The sequence below is a fragment of the Cygnus olor genome, chromosome 3, assembly GCF_009769625.2.
Source record: "Cygnus olor isolate bCygOlo1 chromosome 3, bCygOlo1.pri.v2, whole genome shotgun sequence".
NCBI classification, from domain to species: domain Eukaryota; kingdom Metazoa; phylum Chordata; class Aves; order Anseriformes; family Anatidae; genus Cygnus; species Cygnus olor.
Window position 1 is genome coordinate 31,101,991 of NC_049171.1, and position 17,726 is coordinate 31,119,716.

Below are 17,726 nucleotides of genomic sequence, written 5' to 3' on the forward strand. Positions count from 1 at the left end.
AACGGTGTATTCAAATTGCTATGTTAGTATGTAATTCCACACTCCCTACAAACTGAGAGTGATGATAGATTTCATTTCAGTTTCAGAGATTTCAGAATGAATGAATATTCTTAACAGTTCTGCGTCTTTTTTTGGGGGAAAAGGAATTTATAAGGGGAGTTATAGTTGTTTTCAATGCATATGTTTCTTATTTCTCATGAAACTTTATTTGTGTATGTATATAAATGTATAAGTATATATAAATGTACTGTATATAAGTATGTATGCATAAACTTTTACTCATTACTGTATATAAGTATATATACATAAATGCATGTATATATGCATTTTTATACATGAAGGAAGGAAAGAATAAATTGTTTCAGTGCCTTTGAAATAAATCAACTTACAAGTGATGTTACCTGTCATTGAGATGCCTTTCATTAACCAAGTTGATAGGAAGGTTCTTTATCTCTGTATTACATAATTTAGCTTAATTTTTTACTGGTTGTTTCTGATTAGCCATTTGTAGTCCAGATAAAATAATGTAATGCATTTAATAGAATTGAAAACTTTTGAAGGATAATGTGCTCTCTGTATTACTACAGAATGAATGAAAAAGTTCACATGCTTTAAAATTACAAATATAGCTATTTTAAGTGTCAACCCTCAGTCTATACGCCCTTGGAAACCTTTAAATATAGATGATTTCCAGTTTAATGCTAGGACACTTCTCCTTGCTTTTTTCTTTGAACTGACACTTTGGAAAGCCCCTCGACCTTCTCTGCTCAGTATCTTTTGACATATCTTGGCCGTTTCCTTAGTCACATCAGCTCAACAAGGAGCTCTGCACTTAATAAACACAGGGGCCAAATCCTGCTTGTAGTTTTCCTTTTGACAGTTTCCTTAGGGTTTAGTGGGGCTATTTTAAAAGTTGTTGATTTTTTTTTTTTAAATAAAAAACTCTACTTCTGACCCATGCACAAAAGAGATATTTGTCTGTATTTGCTTCATAAAAGTGTGTATTCCTGTATATATTTTAAAAAGTCTTTATGCAAATTGTATGCTGCATAATAATACATTGTTTGATCTAAGCATGTGGCTAGAGATAGCCTTAGAATATACCATGTTTCAATTTTTAGAACATTATGTTTGTTTACCTAAATACTTTGGTTCAGACTTAATCCCTTGTAAAGCTGCTTAATTTTCAAAGTATAAATATTGCTTGCATTGTTTATTATATGATATGATCATGTCCTTGTTAATCCACATTTTGAAATGAATGTTCACTGAGGTAACAATAGGTTATTGCAACAGTAATCATTCATGCTATATTGTTGCAGATTCATTGTAATGTGTTCTTAATCAAAGAAAAAGAATTTTTCTAATAATATAACCAGAAAAAAACAACAACCTTAGAACAGATCTTACTACTTTATAGGTTATTGTAGATGGAAAGAGTATAGTAAGAACTGTGTATGTTTCTTCTGGTTGTCATTCATGTACGCTTTACTCCTAAAAAGTTGAATTAAAACATGATCAAATTTATATTTGCCTAAGTTATGGGAAAATTAGTATAAAATGAAATATTATTGCTCTCATTTAGGTTTTGTAATTTGGTTTATTGCTATTTTCTATATCCTAAAGATAGAGAAACTAAAAGAAACATGCCTGCTGTGACTATCACTGTCATGATGGTTTGTTCTATTTCATTTTCATTTGGTAGAATTTTATGAGAAATATTAACCTGTGCTCTCTTGAAGGTGCTGTGTGTCCTTTAATAAAAACAGTTGCTCATCATCTCAAAAAAATCAACAGAGACAGTCTTGGTGTGTCAGGTAAATGGCTTTCCTTAATACGAAGAGTAAATTATCTAAATTGATTGGTAAAATGAATTTTGTAAGTTTCTGTAACTTAAAGTACTGGTTTTCAAAATAGCTTTTTGTCCTCTAGAAAGTCACCCAGCATGCTAAAAAGTCAGTATTTACCCATGCTTTTAAAAAACTGTGTTACATAAACTAAATCAGTATATCGCGTTCTGCAGGGTTTGATCTGGCAGAAAGCTTTTCTTTGAGACAGACGTCTTGTGGAGGGGAAAAAATCTGCTTTAAACTGGGAAGTGCTCCTCTCATCAGAGACACAAAGTAAGTAAGATACTACTTTCATCCTAGAATCCTTAAAAGAGGAAGCTCAGGCCAAATACTATTAATGATCTGATACACTGAGCAGTGTATCAAAGGATACCACAGAAAGATAAGTATATCTTTTTTTAGGCATTTTCATCAGTGATAGTTTTTGGGAATTAGTCTGATTCAGGAATTTCCTTTTCTGAAATTTGGAAGTATCCAAGTAGATAGTTAATTGAGAGTATCCTATTCTCAAACTGTGATTCTAATACTGAAAACTCTACTGTTTATACATAAAGATTTATAAAAACAAAGGAAACAAAGAACTTTCATGGTGTGACAGGAAGAGTTTACCTTACTAATTTTCCCTCAATGAAACTGGCTGTTTGCAGGGATAAAAAGAGAGAGTCACAGTTTCCTTAAATGCTGTATTTTCATGATTATATTTTTTTTCAGTGAATTTGACATCTTGCCTTTGAGCACCAAAAGAATGGCTGGTACTCAGAGTAGAGGTGAAACTAGGCAGCATGCTTTTCTGACAGAATGGAATGAAGGGCAGAGACTGCATGAAAAATCAAAAGGAGGGTGCAAGAGAGTAAGGCGTAATGGAACTGCATGGATTTAAGATTTCATTGAGACGAGGAGATGGTAAGATGCATTTAGGAATGTCATTTCAAGTTCCCCATCCTTGGACAGTGGAGAGAGAGAGAATCCTCTCAGAGCTTTGTGGTTGAGATGTGCTGAGTCATGGGACTGTCGTTTCTGTACAGCATGTTCTTGTGATGATGTGGGGAGCAACTGTATTCCTATGTTTTCAGGTTGGGTATTCTCTGTTGCAAGAATTCTGGCACCTGGTTGTGTTGGAAAAAATACATCCATGCCCTCAGAATTCCCCTTCAGCTGGATCCTGGGAAAACCAAAGTGGGGTTCATTGGCAGAGTAATTGAAGAAGAAAGAGAAGGGATCAGAGACACCCAGGCAAAAAATAAAGTGATCTCTGGGAGACAAGAGTGATTAAAGAAATACCACTTAGACTCTAACTAGAAACTTAGAATATCTAAGTTTTTTTGGAAGTATTAGGTACTGTAAATGCTAAATTAGTATGCTTGCATAATTCTTCAAAGTTGTACAAAGTAATCACTGTCTTTTCTAAAATTCTTTGACTGTTATTGAAGTAAAAATGACTAGATAAAATTATTTGACACAGACAGGACTCTATTTTTTATTAGTGTCTTCGTAGTATTTTCAAGATCATCCTTAGCAGAGGAACAGGTAAAATTAAATACCACAATATGAGTCTATCGTAAAACTATTTTGAAAGTTTGTCAATAAGAAAACTTTTTATTTTATTTTATATGTTATTCATTTTACAAATTCTTACAGATTTATTTTAGGACACGAATTTGAGGGAAACATGAGAATACAGAAGAGTAGAGGAATAAGAAACTTCAGGAATAAGAAACTAAGTAGAGCTAAGTGTACAATCAGAGAAATGTATATTGCAAGCTGATTTACATTTTTTCTGAAAATGTTGGCAAATCAGTGACAAGAAATGGAGTGAAAAGAGCTAGAAATTTTAAGAGGACAGATTAATGACATTATTTTAAATTCATATTACTTTGGGAGAAAATCTGTGAATGAAAATGATTTCTGAGAATTTGATATTTTTGAAGGGTTCTGACCATGATGTTGAGGTTGAAAATGTTGAGGTTTTTTACTTGCTTTTATTAGTAAGCCTGAGTACTAATTCAAATTCTTTCAAAAATTATTGTTAATGAGGACAGTGAAAATGGGGGAAGTCATGTAATGGTTGATAGCTGCTACTCAGTAAAGTCTTAACTCCCAAAAGTTGGAAGGAAATATTCTTGAAAGAAAGAATGCTTCTATTTATACTTTCTTTATGGCTGGGAGAGGAACCTAACAGATTGTTTTATCTGCTCAGCTATTTGGAAGGGAGGATGACTCTTGGAGACAAAAATGAGGAAAACAAGAATGGGTAGTTTTTCTTTATTTTGTCTGATTTGCCCAGGGAATAAAGAATTTCAGTAAATGGTAAACCCAGAGGACAGGTGGTTTGGTATTGTTAGTGTCGATGGCTTCTCATATTCATCTTCCACCCCATTGTTTTCTTCAGTTTATAGACTTTAAAGAAAAAGTAAAGAGAGAGTCTTTCCAGTTTCTCCTAAAAATGAGTATCCAGTGGATGAAAACTTCAGCTGGATGAAGCTGAAATGATAATCTAGTATCATTGTAATCAGTGCTAAGGTTTGAATATAGTTGGGCTAAAAAAATTATATCACGTTATTAATGTTAATAAGGTACAACATGATCTTTTCTGTCAGCTTGCTGTGGAAGTAAAAGGTACCTCTTACATATATCTCTCCAAACAAAAAAAGGGCTAAAATATTTTCAGCAACATTAAAGCATTGTAGAATTTACATTAAATTGTAGTTCTTAAGGGCAATAGCCTTGCTATTGCTTTTTTAACCTTTCCTCACAGAGAAGTGCATGTTATAATTGAGAAAATAATTTACCTTTTTATTCCAAATATTGAACACATAGTAGCTTTCTGTTATTAAGACTTCAGAGAAACATGTTTTAAAGTATGTATTTAAAGTATTTCTGATAGTCTTCTGAACTTGAGGTGTTTTTTTGTTTGTTTGGTTGGTTGGGTTTTTAAACAAGGGCATATGGCAGTTAGGAGCATAAAATCAGTATTTGACGTTATAGGTTTTCAATGAAGCAGGAATACCTGTCATCATAATTTTATAATTTACTTTATCTCAGATACCCATGTCCAATATCTTGTAATATTTTATTTAAATCTTCTTCTCTTACAATATGGCAGATTGTGTAGTTCCAGAACACTTGTGTTATTAGATGCTCAGAGGTTTTTAGGATCGTTCTGCCTCAGAAAATATGTTAGTAGACGTGGTGTGCAGTAAGTAGAAGAACAGTGTTTGTTTTCCATCCTGCAGGAAACTGAGAGTATCTGATTAAGCTGACTAGCAAGTATCAAGTAGCTTGGCACATCTCCTCTTGCATTTCATTCATTCAGTTGTAGTGTGGGTAATAGAAAGCTATGCTGTGCCATTTTTCTTGTGTGATGCCATTTTGATTTTTTTCAATGGACCTGGAGTAGTGTTGCACCTATTTATATGTTGTAAATAATTTACAATGCAGTGTCAGCTTGGGAAATCGATTATGTCTATTTGTGCTGAATTTTGGCTCTATATGTCTTTTGGGAAGGGGATATGTACATGATATGTGTTGTGGTGGGATGTGGGTAACTTAAGTTTTGTGTAAATGACTAATCTTTTAATCTTTTCAGAGTTAAAGAGTGACTTTTAAATTAAGAAACTGTGAGTTATGTATTGCAGTTCTTACACAGACATTATTAGAAGATACTCTGGACTAAAGCAGTATAACTGAGCCTCTGAATCCTAAAGAAATTAACCATAGTTATGTAGACAACCTAATTATGTAATCATAATAACACCAATTTTATAATGTTTTAATTTTATTTCAATAAGTACATTATGGAGTCACATTTTGTTAGCTAGAGTCTAATACGTACTGTCTATGAGGCATATTCCAGTTCGGTGTAAAGCTTGCTGACAGAAGTGGCGGAGGGCTCTGTGCTGATAGCAACTCCTTCAGGTCTGCCAGCAATACTCAGAGCTTCTGGCATGAGGCCTTTTAGGCTGGTCTTTGCTCCTCAGTAGCCTTAGAGTAGATAGCATGATGCTGAAATAGTTTCACTGTCCTTCTCTAAAGATGCATCAGATGCCAGTTGTTCTCACTTGTCTGGCTTGCTTGTGGGCCACTTTTTTCTGCTCTGAAATTTCTGTACAGAGCTAATAAGGGACATAGCAAGTTGGTTTCAGCTGAGTTTCAGAACGTTTTTGAAATGGACATCTGTTGTTTATGATTAGGAAATCCTAATGGCACAGTCATTTTGTTTTCTTATCTTGTAGCTCATTTGGTTTGATAGCTCATATTCATTTACTGACACGATTGTCAGAGCTGGCTGTTAAAATGATCTCAAAATTAGAGCAATTGGGATTACTCTTACGACTTTTGTTAGGAATTCTTCCACTTTTGGTCTAAGATACTGAAAAAGAGCTTGGATTTTGACTGTATTTGGACTACTCAGCTCCATCAGCAATGTTTTCATTTATTGCTGCTGAAAGAACTGCGTCTGTGGGTTGGGCGATGTTTCAGAGAAAGTGTTTCCCCCCTTCCTGATGTCTAGTTACAAGATGCAGAAATAGTGTTACCACCTTTGTCAGTACATTTCCAGCTAAGAACAGAAATCGATGATGAAAGAACATTTACACGTGTTTGGTTTGGTTTTGATGCTAACCTTTATAATTGCAAAAAATGCAACTACGGAATGCATACGGAATTGTGTTTCCTGAACACCGCTGGCATCTAGTGAGGCAGTTTCTGTGCTTACTCCTAGAAGCCTTCTTATAACCAGCACTTTACTCCCAAAGGCACCTACCTCTGGGTGACTTTGCAGTCTGCTCTCTGCCTCTGTGTATTCAACTAAATACCCAGTGCCTTGCGTTTGAATTTAGCAGTCAGTGAACATCTTACGTGGTCATGACTTCTGATTAGTTCTGCTTATGAGTTGTTTTGGCCAGTGGGTCCAGGTTCAGCAATCGTCTTGAAAAAATAGTATTAAGACATATATTAAGAACTGGTGTACATATTTCTTAAATGTGATATAGATTGGATAGTTGTGCAACTCACCAGTTTTCAAAAGTTTTCATCAAACACTTTTATAGTAATACAGTTTAATATTAATGAAAGTGGCAATGAGATGGCACCCGTGTTTGGTGGCAGTAGTTACCATTATGCTAACCAGACTTAGATATTAGATACTTATGTAAAAATATTAAATAGTTATGTAAGAAGAAACACCTCTTCCTTCCAATATCATGTATTTATTTGAGGTCACTTGAGCTCTTTGAGCCAACAATGCTAAGATTGAAATGTCTGGTATTTTGGTTGCAGGGTATTTTCAAGAAAAGGGCCTTGTCTCTGGAATTTACTTCCTGAGTGTGGGAGCCTGAATTTAGTACAAATCCTAACGCTTTCTTCAGGTCTTTCAAACTAGTATATCAAAAGATGCAGTGATACGATCTTTCTTTTTCCAATTCTGGCTAAAGGTACTGAAGTCATATATTTTGTATTTATTACAGAAACTTGAAAACTTAATTTTAGAAATTAAAAAGAAGGCTAATACAAGGAGTACTATTGAAAGAACAAATTGGAGCTGTACCTACCACGTAAACACCAATTATTTCTTTTCATAACTAAGGAGAAAAGCAGGGCCTCTTACTACGAAAAATAATAGGACAATGCCTCTTTTAAAGAATGAAAACACGTGAATGTCTTTTCCTGGGTATATGGGCTTGTTTGTACCTGATAATTTACAAGATACATGTCAACATCTTAAAAATAAAAAATAAAAATCAACAATTCAGATATTAATTGGTTTTAATTGCTGTACTGGTCTCGAATCCTAATTTAACATGCAATTTTCTACAAATGAAGAATCGGAAGAGCAGAAATAATGACAGATACATGGCAAAGAGGAGGAATTTATTTTAAAAAATGTATAGTACTTACATTGAAAGCAGATTGTGAGGGAACAGAGAGCAGCAAAACTATTTTAATTATACCTCTGACTGTAGCAAATCTGAATTTTTTGATCTTTAGTGTATTCCCCAGAGAGCAGAGCACTTCATGTGGCAGCGTCTTACCATCTGAATTAGTAAGACAATGTTGGATGAAGCAGACTGTTCCTTTTCCTTTTTTTCCCCCAGCAATGTTGATCTTGCCAAAAAGCACTTAGAGATAAAGGGCAGGAGCCTTTGGGAGATGTGGACTTCACGGGCATTGGTCCACAGTGGGAGTGTACAGTTGTTTTTTTTTTGTTGTTGTTGTTTTTTTTGTGGATCCCCACTCCCCATGTGCTTCAGCATTCAGGATGAAACATCAGACAAGCAATAAGCAAATTACAGAAGCACTCGATGAAAAAATCGCAAAGGCAGTTTACTTTTCTTACTTGAAAAACTTTCCTTAATTTCAAAAAAAAGAAAGTGTTTCAGTTCAGCTTAGTGTTAGTGTTATTTTTTTCCATGCTGCCTTCCTTTTAAAGGAGAAATCTGTCCAGCCAAGGTTATTTCAAAGAAAATAAAATTTAGAGTTCATCTTTTTAACATTTCTTTCCTATGCTTGACCTCATGTTACTTCCTCCACATCAGCATCAGCCTCTCTGGTCCATGAGGCCAGTGGCTGATCCCGGTGGCTGTGTGATCTCTGTCAGTCACAGTGGAAAAGGAGCAAAAAGCTGGGGAGGAGCATGGAAGGACACCACAGAACTGCTGCTCTCAGCAGCCTGCAGTTAGCGATGCCTGACTGTGGGGGACTCATACAAGAGTTTATTTTTTATTTTCTCTGCCAAACATGTTGACTTTTAAAGCCATTGTAATGTTGCTCTGTTTTTTCTTGGGCTTTTTTTTTTTTTTTTTTTTTCAGGGGGAGTTCCCAAAATTTAGTACAAGGCGATACTATGAAACGGTAGGGAGGCTGCAGATCTAAGTCTGTAACAAGACCTGTATTCCATACAAATTCTACTCAGAATAGCCTTAAAACAAAAACACAGTTGCAAAATTAACACACTCTGAAGTTTCTTAGAAATCAAGAGTATGTATGGGTATATACTCAACAGTGCTATATGCAGCCATGCAGGATTCAGTGAAAGGTACAGTATATGATGCACGCAGCCGATGATAGACTATTGCTCCCATGTGTTGTATTGTAGAAGTAGAGATTGAAAGATAATTTATCAGTTTTCCTGATTGGGCTGAGAGGATTCAAGTATCTCTGTCAAATGCTTATTTCTCCAGCTGAAGCACTGGTCCCAAGTGCTTCATAAGGCATTTATCAGCAGGCTGAAAAAAATGTAATAAATCAGAACTTCTGTGGTTGCCTTTGTGGTTTAACACTTTGTGAAATGTAGCTTGCACTAGCAAAGCTGTCAGTAATTTCTCCTGTTGACTAAAGCTGTACCTTACAAAAAGATGTTTGTGCTGATACATCTGTGTCTACAGTGGGGCTTTGATGTTTAAAGATGTCATAAAGAAATATCATTTTCTTCCCCCACCTTGCCTCTTGGATTTTAGTTTTCCTTTCTAAAAATAGTTCACAGGCTCTCTACAGTGAAGCTCCCTGGTGCTTTTTTCATTACTCTGATTTTCATTTATTTTCAGTTGATTGTGAAAGATTTTTGTCTCCAGCACTTCTCTGTGTTTAGCTCTTTGCAGTTTTTATCATTGTGCCATACAACATTTTTAGAGATAGAGAAAAATGACCAAATATTTAAAAATAGTATTTTAATTTTGCATCAGCGCTATGGTCCATGCCCTGGATTTTTCAATTGGAGACCTGAGTATCAACTGGATTTTAGTCATAAGCATACAGAGTTTGCTGACTGCAGCTTCGTCTCTAGTGAATATTTTTCACGTCACAAAATCATTTTAAAGCTTGGAATGATTTAATACACTTCAAGACAAAGAACAGTCTGTAATCTCTAGCAGCTAAGTACTGGTGTACAGACATCAGTATATTAACAGGACCATGTGCAAGAGCTCATGTTATTTTTGGATTTAGCCAATGTGATTATTTGCAGAATATCAGAATTCTAAAAAAAAAAAAAATAATAATCTAAAAATACTCTGAGCATGACAATACAGGCCCTGAATAATTTGGCATTAGGCTTTTACTTGTCATATGAAAATGCACGTATCTTTTATTTTTAGGCATTAAGCTCCTGCTCATTACTATGCCCATAATAGCAGTGTTAATACTGAAATTCTTGATAAACTTTGATTTATCTCCGTTTTCTCTGGGAACTCTCTGCTGAGAACTTAATAAGAAATGTTTTTGTTCACAATCTGTAGTAAGCATTGTTGATTACTGAAGTGCTGTTGATACTTATCTCAAAATAGCAATGGCTATTTTATGCTTAGAGAAGGTGAGATTTGCTTTGGCCTAGTCCTAAGAAGTGACCATACAGATAGCACCTCCACGATGCTGTCCCTCCACTCACCTTATTTTTCATCTTCCTGGATCTGTCTCTAAATGAGCAGTTCAGAAGGCTAAATGTGTGCCAATTTAAATTAATCTGTGAAGTCTATGAAAAATGAAATCATTTTCACGAGGAGCATGTACAATGACAGGAATTGTTTGCCAAGACGTGGGGCGGGAAGTGTACTTCCAGGCCCAGTTCTTGCATTCAGGTCCTTGTCATCTGGATGTGCTTACTCTGGAGTACAGCACAGGCAATTGCAGCATTAAGTTATTGCTGGCACTCAGGATTGATGTCTAGCAACTGACATCTATAGGATTAATGGATAATGTTCATATATTTTGCAGGTAAAAGTATTAGTTGGAAACAAGTTGCTAAGGGAAGGGGAATCTTTAGTACGATAGCTTTTTTGAAAATATGTCCTGTGGAGTTAAGTTCTTGGGAACTGAGAATAGGAGGTTAACATAAGAGGTTTTGATTCCTATGTGAACTGTGGACAATATGTGATAAAGACAGTACCTCCTAAGAATAATCACATGGTCAGAGACATTGGATGAAAATGTACCACAACAGGATCAAAAATAAATAGAAGATAAGTTTTAGCTGTAGTTCAATATGAAGTTGTATATGATGACTTGAGTGGCTGAAAATGTTGGGTACAAGAAATGCTGTCGGACAATTGTATTTACTCAAAAGGAGCATAGACTTTAAAATGATTTCTTATGTTCCGTAAGTTACTTCCCTTTCCACGGGAGTTTCTTTAAATTTGGGAAGTGGTAAATGACTGTATTAGTATGTGGAGACAGATATGCTATGTTGCCAGGAAATTACATAAACTTAAGATCGGTTTGTTGTGAAAATATTAGGAGCACTACAAAAACACTTCGTGATTTGAGATAGCTGGTATGATTTTATGGAAAGGAAAGTCATGACTCATTAACTGGTTGGAGTTCTTGAAAGACTGAAGAGTTATAATACAGCCTAGCTCCATTGCTCCAGTTAACGATCCGTTATCACTTCTAATATAAATCCGTATTATCACTAAGATTACATTTTTTACAGCATCCTAACTTTTGTTATCACAATTAAATGTCATTTCTTTAAATAGCTTATGTTAGATTGACTTTGTTCTCATGCATAAGTAAGTGTGTGCTTCAATTATAGACTATGCTGTTAACAGATTTTTTTCCATAAACATTCCCATAACGTTAGGTACTTAATTCCATTGTCAGCAAAGTAATTTATATAGTGAGACTGAATACATCTAATGTGTTTTTGTCATAGGGCAGTGTGCATGCTAAGTATTTCCCATTCAAAACTTGCAAAAGCTTTATTGAATCTCACTACATACTTAAATGTTATAATTTTATACAATGTGAAGTATTAGTGATTGTTTTTTTTTTTTTTTTTTTTTTTTTTTTAGTTATAGCTCTTTCACACTTTGTCAGTTAGCCAGAGGTTTGTAGTAGATAATTTGAAGTTCATCGAATTTTCATCAACAGTAAAGATTTCAATCTCAACCATACTATCAAAAAATAAAATTATTGTTTATTCTAGTTCTGTTATTTTTACGTAGAAGTGATATAGATGATTCAATATCAAATAAAGCTATAGTTAATGGAATCACATGCATTGTTTTAATGAAAGTTTTTGGGTGGTGGAGCTTTCACTGTTTTGAGAAAAATTTGTAAACTCACAGCATGCCAGGCTTCCTTGTTTGGATATAAGGCATCTGGCCTTTTTCTACAGCCTGAGAAAGACTCCCCGCAATATTCCTTGTTCTTTTAAGTTGGGTTTGGTGGGTTCTTTTAATGTGATGTTTAGGAAAAACCTAAATAAAATGTTCATTCGCTTATCCAAAGCTTCCACTGCTTGAAGTCTCCTTTCAACACCTCTGTCTTGGGTCAAATGCAAGACCCCATCCCTTTAAGCTTTTTGTGTGTTTCTCTGCTAGTCCTTTATAGTGAATACCTGGCCATTTCCCAGCTAGGTCAGGTAGTAAGAGGGTTGGCAAGTCACAGGTCCTTGGCCCATCCTGGTAAACATAGTTACGACTCAGTAGATAGCAATTCAATGTTGATATTTTTGAGCTTGATATATTTCAAACGCATTTAATATGTAACTTGCCAAAATCTCATTAGTACAGAAATTGCACGAGATGCAGGCCAAGTTGTACGTACTTTTATGTCGTGTATTTATTTCATTTAACTTCAATTAGACAAGTAATTTCTGAGTCCCGAGACTTTACAAAAGCAATACTTTCCAGTTTCTGAAACTGTTATTAGGTTTTCTATGTGATGCAGATGTATTTTTGATCTTTTATTTCCATATTCGTTCACTTAAAATCCATAAATATTACCATTTTTTTAAACTGTAAAAGAGCACATTATCCATCTAGTTATTCTTCAAATTGTAAGCAGAACACCAGGCTTAAATATTCATAGACTAGTCATGTTGTGTGTAGGGGGTGTTAAAGCAAAAGCATGTTCTGTCTCCGTAGCTCTTGCAGCTGACAGAGCTACTTATTTCAGGTCAGTCGTGCGGTATCTGGTATCACTAACCTTCTTTCCTACTCCAGTCTCTTCTCATGGTAACTTAATCTTCACCCCTTATGCCTTCTTTTTTTGGGGAGATCATGTGGAACCAAGATGGATAGCCGTATCCATCTGTAACAGTGTTGTTGGCTGTAGTATCTTCAGCATTGCCTGAGCCTTTTTTCTCAAACACTTCTTAGCATGACCTGCTTGTGACTTCAGCCTGGAATTAATTTATTGATAGGCATTCCTGAATGCTGAGGAGGAGGAGGCAGCTAGTTATCCAAGCAATTATTTGGAGAGGTTAGGAAAAAACATCCCTTAGTTTTGTTCAGCTGCACTCCATCCATATAGCAGCCCTTTTAGCTCTCCCTTTCCACTGCCAACCATGGTATTATGTTCAGCGTGACCACCCACAATTTTCATCGTATTGATACTGGCCTGGGAGATGGTTTGTCTTACGTCATCAGCCAGGGCTGTCCAGGATCTGGCAGCATGTACCAGGGAAGGAAGGGGTGAACCTATTCCAAGTGTAATAAATAAATAAAAAAAAAAAAAATCACTTGTTCCATTGCTCTCACCACTAGTTCCAATGCTCACTTGTTCTCACTGCTAAAATCTAACAAAAGTTTGTGGTGGGTGTGAGGGAGACTAAACAGCTAGCAACTGAGTGTTAAAAGGAAACAACACATTTAGTTTGGGTATCACAAGGTCATACAGAAATACACAAGACTCATGTGAGAAGTAGCAGGGTGTGAGTCTCTCAGTGTGCATCTCTGCTTGAATTGATTAACTCTGTGTACAAAACTAAAAAGACTGTTTCTGGAGTTGGCTAGTATCTCTAGATACCAATACAAACATCTGTACAATGCTGGTAAATTGGCTGTGAAAACATCCATGGAAAGTTGCATGCTTTGATTTCTTCTTCCTCTAGTGAAGAGTATGTGAATATGCATAGGCCAAGGAAAAAGAAACATTAATTATTTCTTCCCTCTTTTCCAAAGTATGATAGGCATCATCTGTCTTCAGACTGAAATGATCACAGCCTCCAATGTACAAATCCCCTATTGTATTCTGCTTTTTTTTTTTTTTTCATTTTTATTCTTGGACAACAGCAACCACTAAGATCTACAAATAATTAACATCATACCAATAGATCTTGCTTCAGGGTAGGAAGCATGTAGAAATGCGTGCAGAACAATTTTTGCTGCCAGTTAACTTTCAGAGGTTACAGTAATTATTTTTTTTTCTCTGACATCTTCAGAGGACTTCTTGCTCAGTTGGATAATTCCAGTCCACTGTAGAGAATCATATTTAGCATAAGAATTTAATCTCTCATTGAATTCAGAGACTGCCAAGTAATAGTCTTCTCTAATAACTAGATGTGTTGTCTCCACTCCATTTCTGGGAGCAGTCTAGAAGGACAAAATTAGTTATAGAGCTGCTCATAAAATGCCTAAATAAAGACACAGGGGTAGATCTTAAAAGAAGTGTGTAAAGTTCCTTTAAAAGTATTGAAGTTCACATCTTCTCTTGAATCTTGCCATAATTGAAAAGAAAGTCTACCACAACTGGATTGTAGCATATTTGGCATAGCAAAATGGCCTTGAGAGATCGTGCAAAAAATATCAAAAAGCTTGATATAAATCTTGAACGACTTGAGGAAAATTTAAATCTCTGCCCTTCTTTTAAGCAAGTCTTACCTTTAAATTTTTAATAAGGATTATATAATAAATAAATTTTTAACATTGTAGGAGACAACCACAAAACCACCTAAGAAATGGAAAGATCATCACATTTCTCCAGATTCAGCCATTTGCATTAATCTCCAAAGAGAAAACTTTGTTCAGTTTTTGTGTATTGCTTGTCAGAAATACATCAGGCCCTGAGTAGTTCCGTTATAGAAGGAAATTAATTTGCTAGCGTGGTCCTAAATAAGGAAGGCTCTAAAGATTTCTAAGATATTCAAGTTGGGCAATAAGACCATGTTTGCATGTGCACTGTGATGTTTCATTTCCCACAGCGAATCACGGGAGTAGAAACCTGTTAGAAAAATGCATTTTTTTTTTAATTTATTTTTTTTAACCACATTTAGCTGCAGAAAGGAAAGAAGAATGAGGTGTCTGTTTAGGAAGAGCGTGACTCCTGAAAGGCAATGATAAGAGTTCAAAAAAGCAGGTTTTCTTCTGAATTATTTTTATATTCTCAATATATCTATACAATGATAAGGAATTGGATGCTGGTACTGGAGGGAGCTCTTCCTAACTGACATTTTAAAATTTTGATACATGAACTGATTTAGCATCTGTGGAATATAGAGAAATGTTCAATGAAAGGGCACTTGTGATTAGTAAAATTACTGTCTTCACAAGACTCTGTAAACAGCAGGCTTAGTGCAACTTCTTGTTGAAACATCCTTGTGAGGAGGGACAGATGGAACTGAAGGTAGCAATTACTGTGGCATCAGTATTGGCTCCAGAAGTGTTACCACACTTCCGCAACTACTGAAAATATATATGTGAATAATCAGGTTGGAAAAAAATAAACTGGAACAACAGAGAGTGGTTTTGGTGGTTGCTTTCTGCTACTGACATTAGGAAGTCTCTGCATGTTCCTTGGCCAGTAAGTGATGCTGATACACAGAAAGCCAATCTGGTTTGGGCTGCATGAGGCAGGGGGACACCAGAAAGCATCATGGAATTGCATGGTTAGGAGAAAGGAGATTCAGAGGAAATGTTTTCCCTGTTTGAAAGAAGTGGAATTCCAGTTTTCTTCTCCACATTCCTCATCTCAGACATCACCAGCAGTATGTTTGCTTGTGCTCTGGTCATGTCCTAAGGAGAACAAAAAGTCTGAATGTAAGACCTGTATTGATGTAAGACCTGAGCAAATCATACTGATTGACTTCAGTCTTTCTGAATCCCAGGTAACTGTGCTGTTAGATGTTAAATTAGCTCTAAAGTGTCTGGAGGGACATCTCAATGCCTGTATCCTATACATGCCATTTACTGGCTTCGTACATAAAAAGGCAACTTACTGTAGTATATGCATTGTCTGGATCTACTCTGTTGCATTGACTTTTCTCTATGCCAGTGCAGGTGTGGGACGATCCTTCAGAGTATGAGATTACTTTGAGTAAAATTTTAGCTTGCTCAAATAGTCAGGTACTGGCTTTCATCCCTTCCCTCATTCATCTTCCATCACAATGTTCACTGGTTGTCATTCTTTGTCACCCCGTGTACCTCTAGCACAGAAAGATGCTTACTGCTGATTTGAGCAGCTTAATTTAGTATGCAACATTCAGAGTCAGGTGTGATATTTTTGAATGGGAAACATGCTATTTGAATAGATTATAATGTGATACTCTTGCTAGTTTCTGAACCTATTTAATAGTCTTTTTACTTTTTTTATATATTCATTATTAAAAAGATGTTATATTTGCTATATAGGGTTATATTTGTTTTCCAGATAGAAGGAAAACTCACTGATTTCTCTTGGACCAATTTGGTTCATAAAACAAATATCCAGGTCAAATGAGGCAAGTATTTTATAACTGCATCAGAAGTGTTGAAAGTTGTTTTCCACAAGATAAGACACCAAAAGCCTAAGTGTTGATCTGAATTTTCTCAAAATTTTATCAGGCTGCAGAATTCTGCTTAAGAAAAATGAAAAGAAAAACTGTGGCATTTTGTATTCCCATTGTTATATGTTATTACTTTTAAGACAGTAGTTCTTAACACTTCTGGGTGATTTTTCAGAGAAGTTAAAATGTGCAGAAATGGGTGAAGCTTGAAAGCAGGTTTAGTTTGTTATAATGACCTCTTTGCACTCACCATGCAAGAGTGGCCTTTGACTTTATCAAGGCCAGGAGTTCACTAACAGTTCTTGTACATAAGGATGCAGAATAGTGCTGGAAACACTGGGGAAAACATACTCGGAGCAGGACTAACAGGTTTTATATTTCTATTTCTCTTTCAAACCAATAGATTTTTTCTAAATATCCTTAAAAATTTCTATGAAAATAACATTGACTATCACCAAAAAAATCTGAGCCACCTACATGTTAAAAGTGACAGCTAATCTGTACCTGTTCAGTAAATGAAAACGGAGGCATGTTGAATTTTATAAAATGGGTAAATCACTTTTCTCAGTGTTAAAATAATTGGCAGCTTTGCTTTCAGTGCTACATTTTCTGAGTGGGTTGTGCACTTCCCAAGTAATTAATAACTCTTAAGCTGTCTGAATACTTTCCTTTAAGTTGCATCATATAATGTGTCATATGAAAACAACTTGAGGCCTAATGTAACATGAAACTTTATAGTGCATCTTAGTGTGATTTGAGGAAGATGGATGGGAGGGAAATTATTTCTTATTTTGGGTAACAAACAGCTGTTCTTAACTTTTATTTATAAAGAATTTAAAATAATATTTCTAGGCAGAGATTGGTAAATTGTTCTAGTTAGCTATTTCCCCTTCTCCTATTGTACTGGTCAAGTTAGGCAAAAAGTGAGCATCAAGAATGTAGTAATTTGATGTAGAAATAGAGAGTAATGGGGAGATTTTTTGTATCTGGTCACTTTGCTTTCTTATTCATAACTGATCTCAGCTTGAATTCCCTTAGGAAACACAAAAAGGTTAAGATTTCAGTGTCTCAGTCAACGTAGTGCTAAATAAATCATCACCCATGATAGGAAAGTTGTTTAAACTACCTCCTTGAGCTCTGGTCACCAAATTATTGTAACATTGTCATGTTACAAGTGACATATACCAGGTAATGGTATATGTCAGCTGGAAAAGATATGTCTTGCCATAAACTCTAAACATCTCTCACTTCTCTCTCAGGAAATGTAAGTTGGCTCATCTTTCTCTCCCTGGAAGATATTCAGCAAGCTGGAGGCTTCATTGATACTTGTAAATACGGAAGTTTGTCATATACTGTAGTGTATACTCATTCGATATGGAACAATTAGAGTTCATAAGATT

At 35.4% G+C, this 17,726-nt stretch overlaps 1 protein-coding gene across 8 annotated transcripts in view; it reads left to right on the forward strand.

Moving 5' to 3' along the window:
- Positions 1 to 17,726, forward strand: part of COL19A1 (collagen type XIX alpha 1 chain) — a 202,161-nt gene that overhangs the window by 8,004 nt on the left and 176,431 nt on the right. For 7 of the 8 annotated variants that reach the window (XM_040552559.1, XM_040552558.1, XM_040552557.1 and 4 more), the window contains exons 3-4: positions 1,743 to 1,817; positions 2,024 to 2,123. In XM_040552559.1, coding sequence (XP_040408493.1) covers positions 1,743 to 1,817; positions 2,024 to 2,123 — 175 coding nt within the window. Of the gene's footprint in view, positions 1 to 1,742; positions 1,818 to 2,023; positions 2,124 to 2,561; positions 2,754 to 17,726 lie in introns of those variants that run through there. The other variant, XM_040552561.1, reaches the window with a different exon arrangement.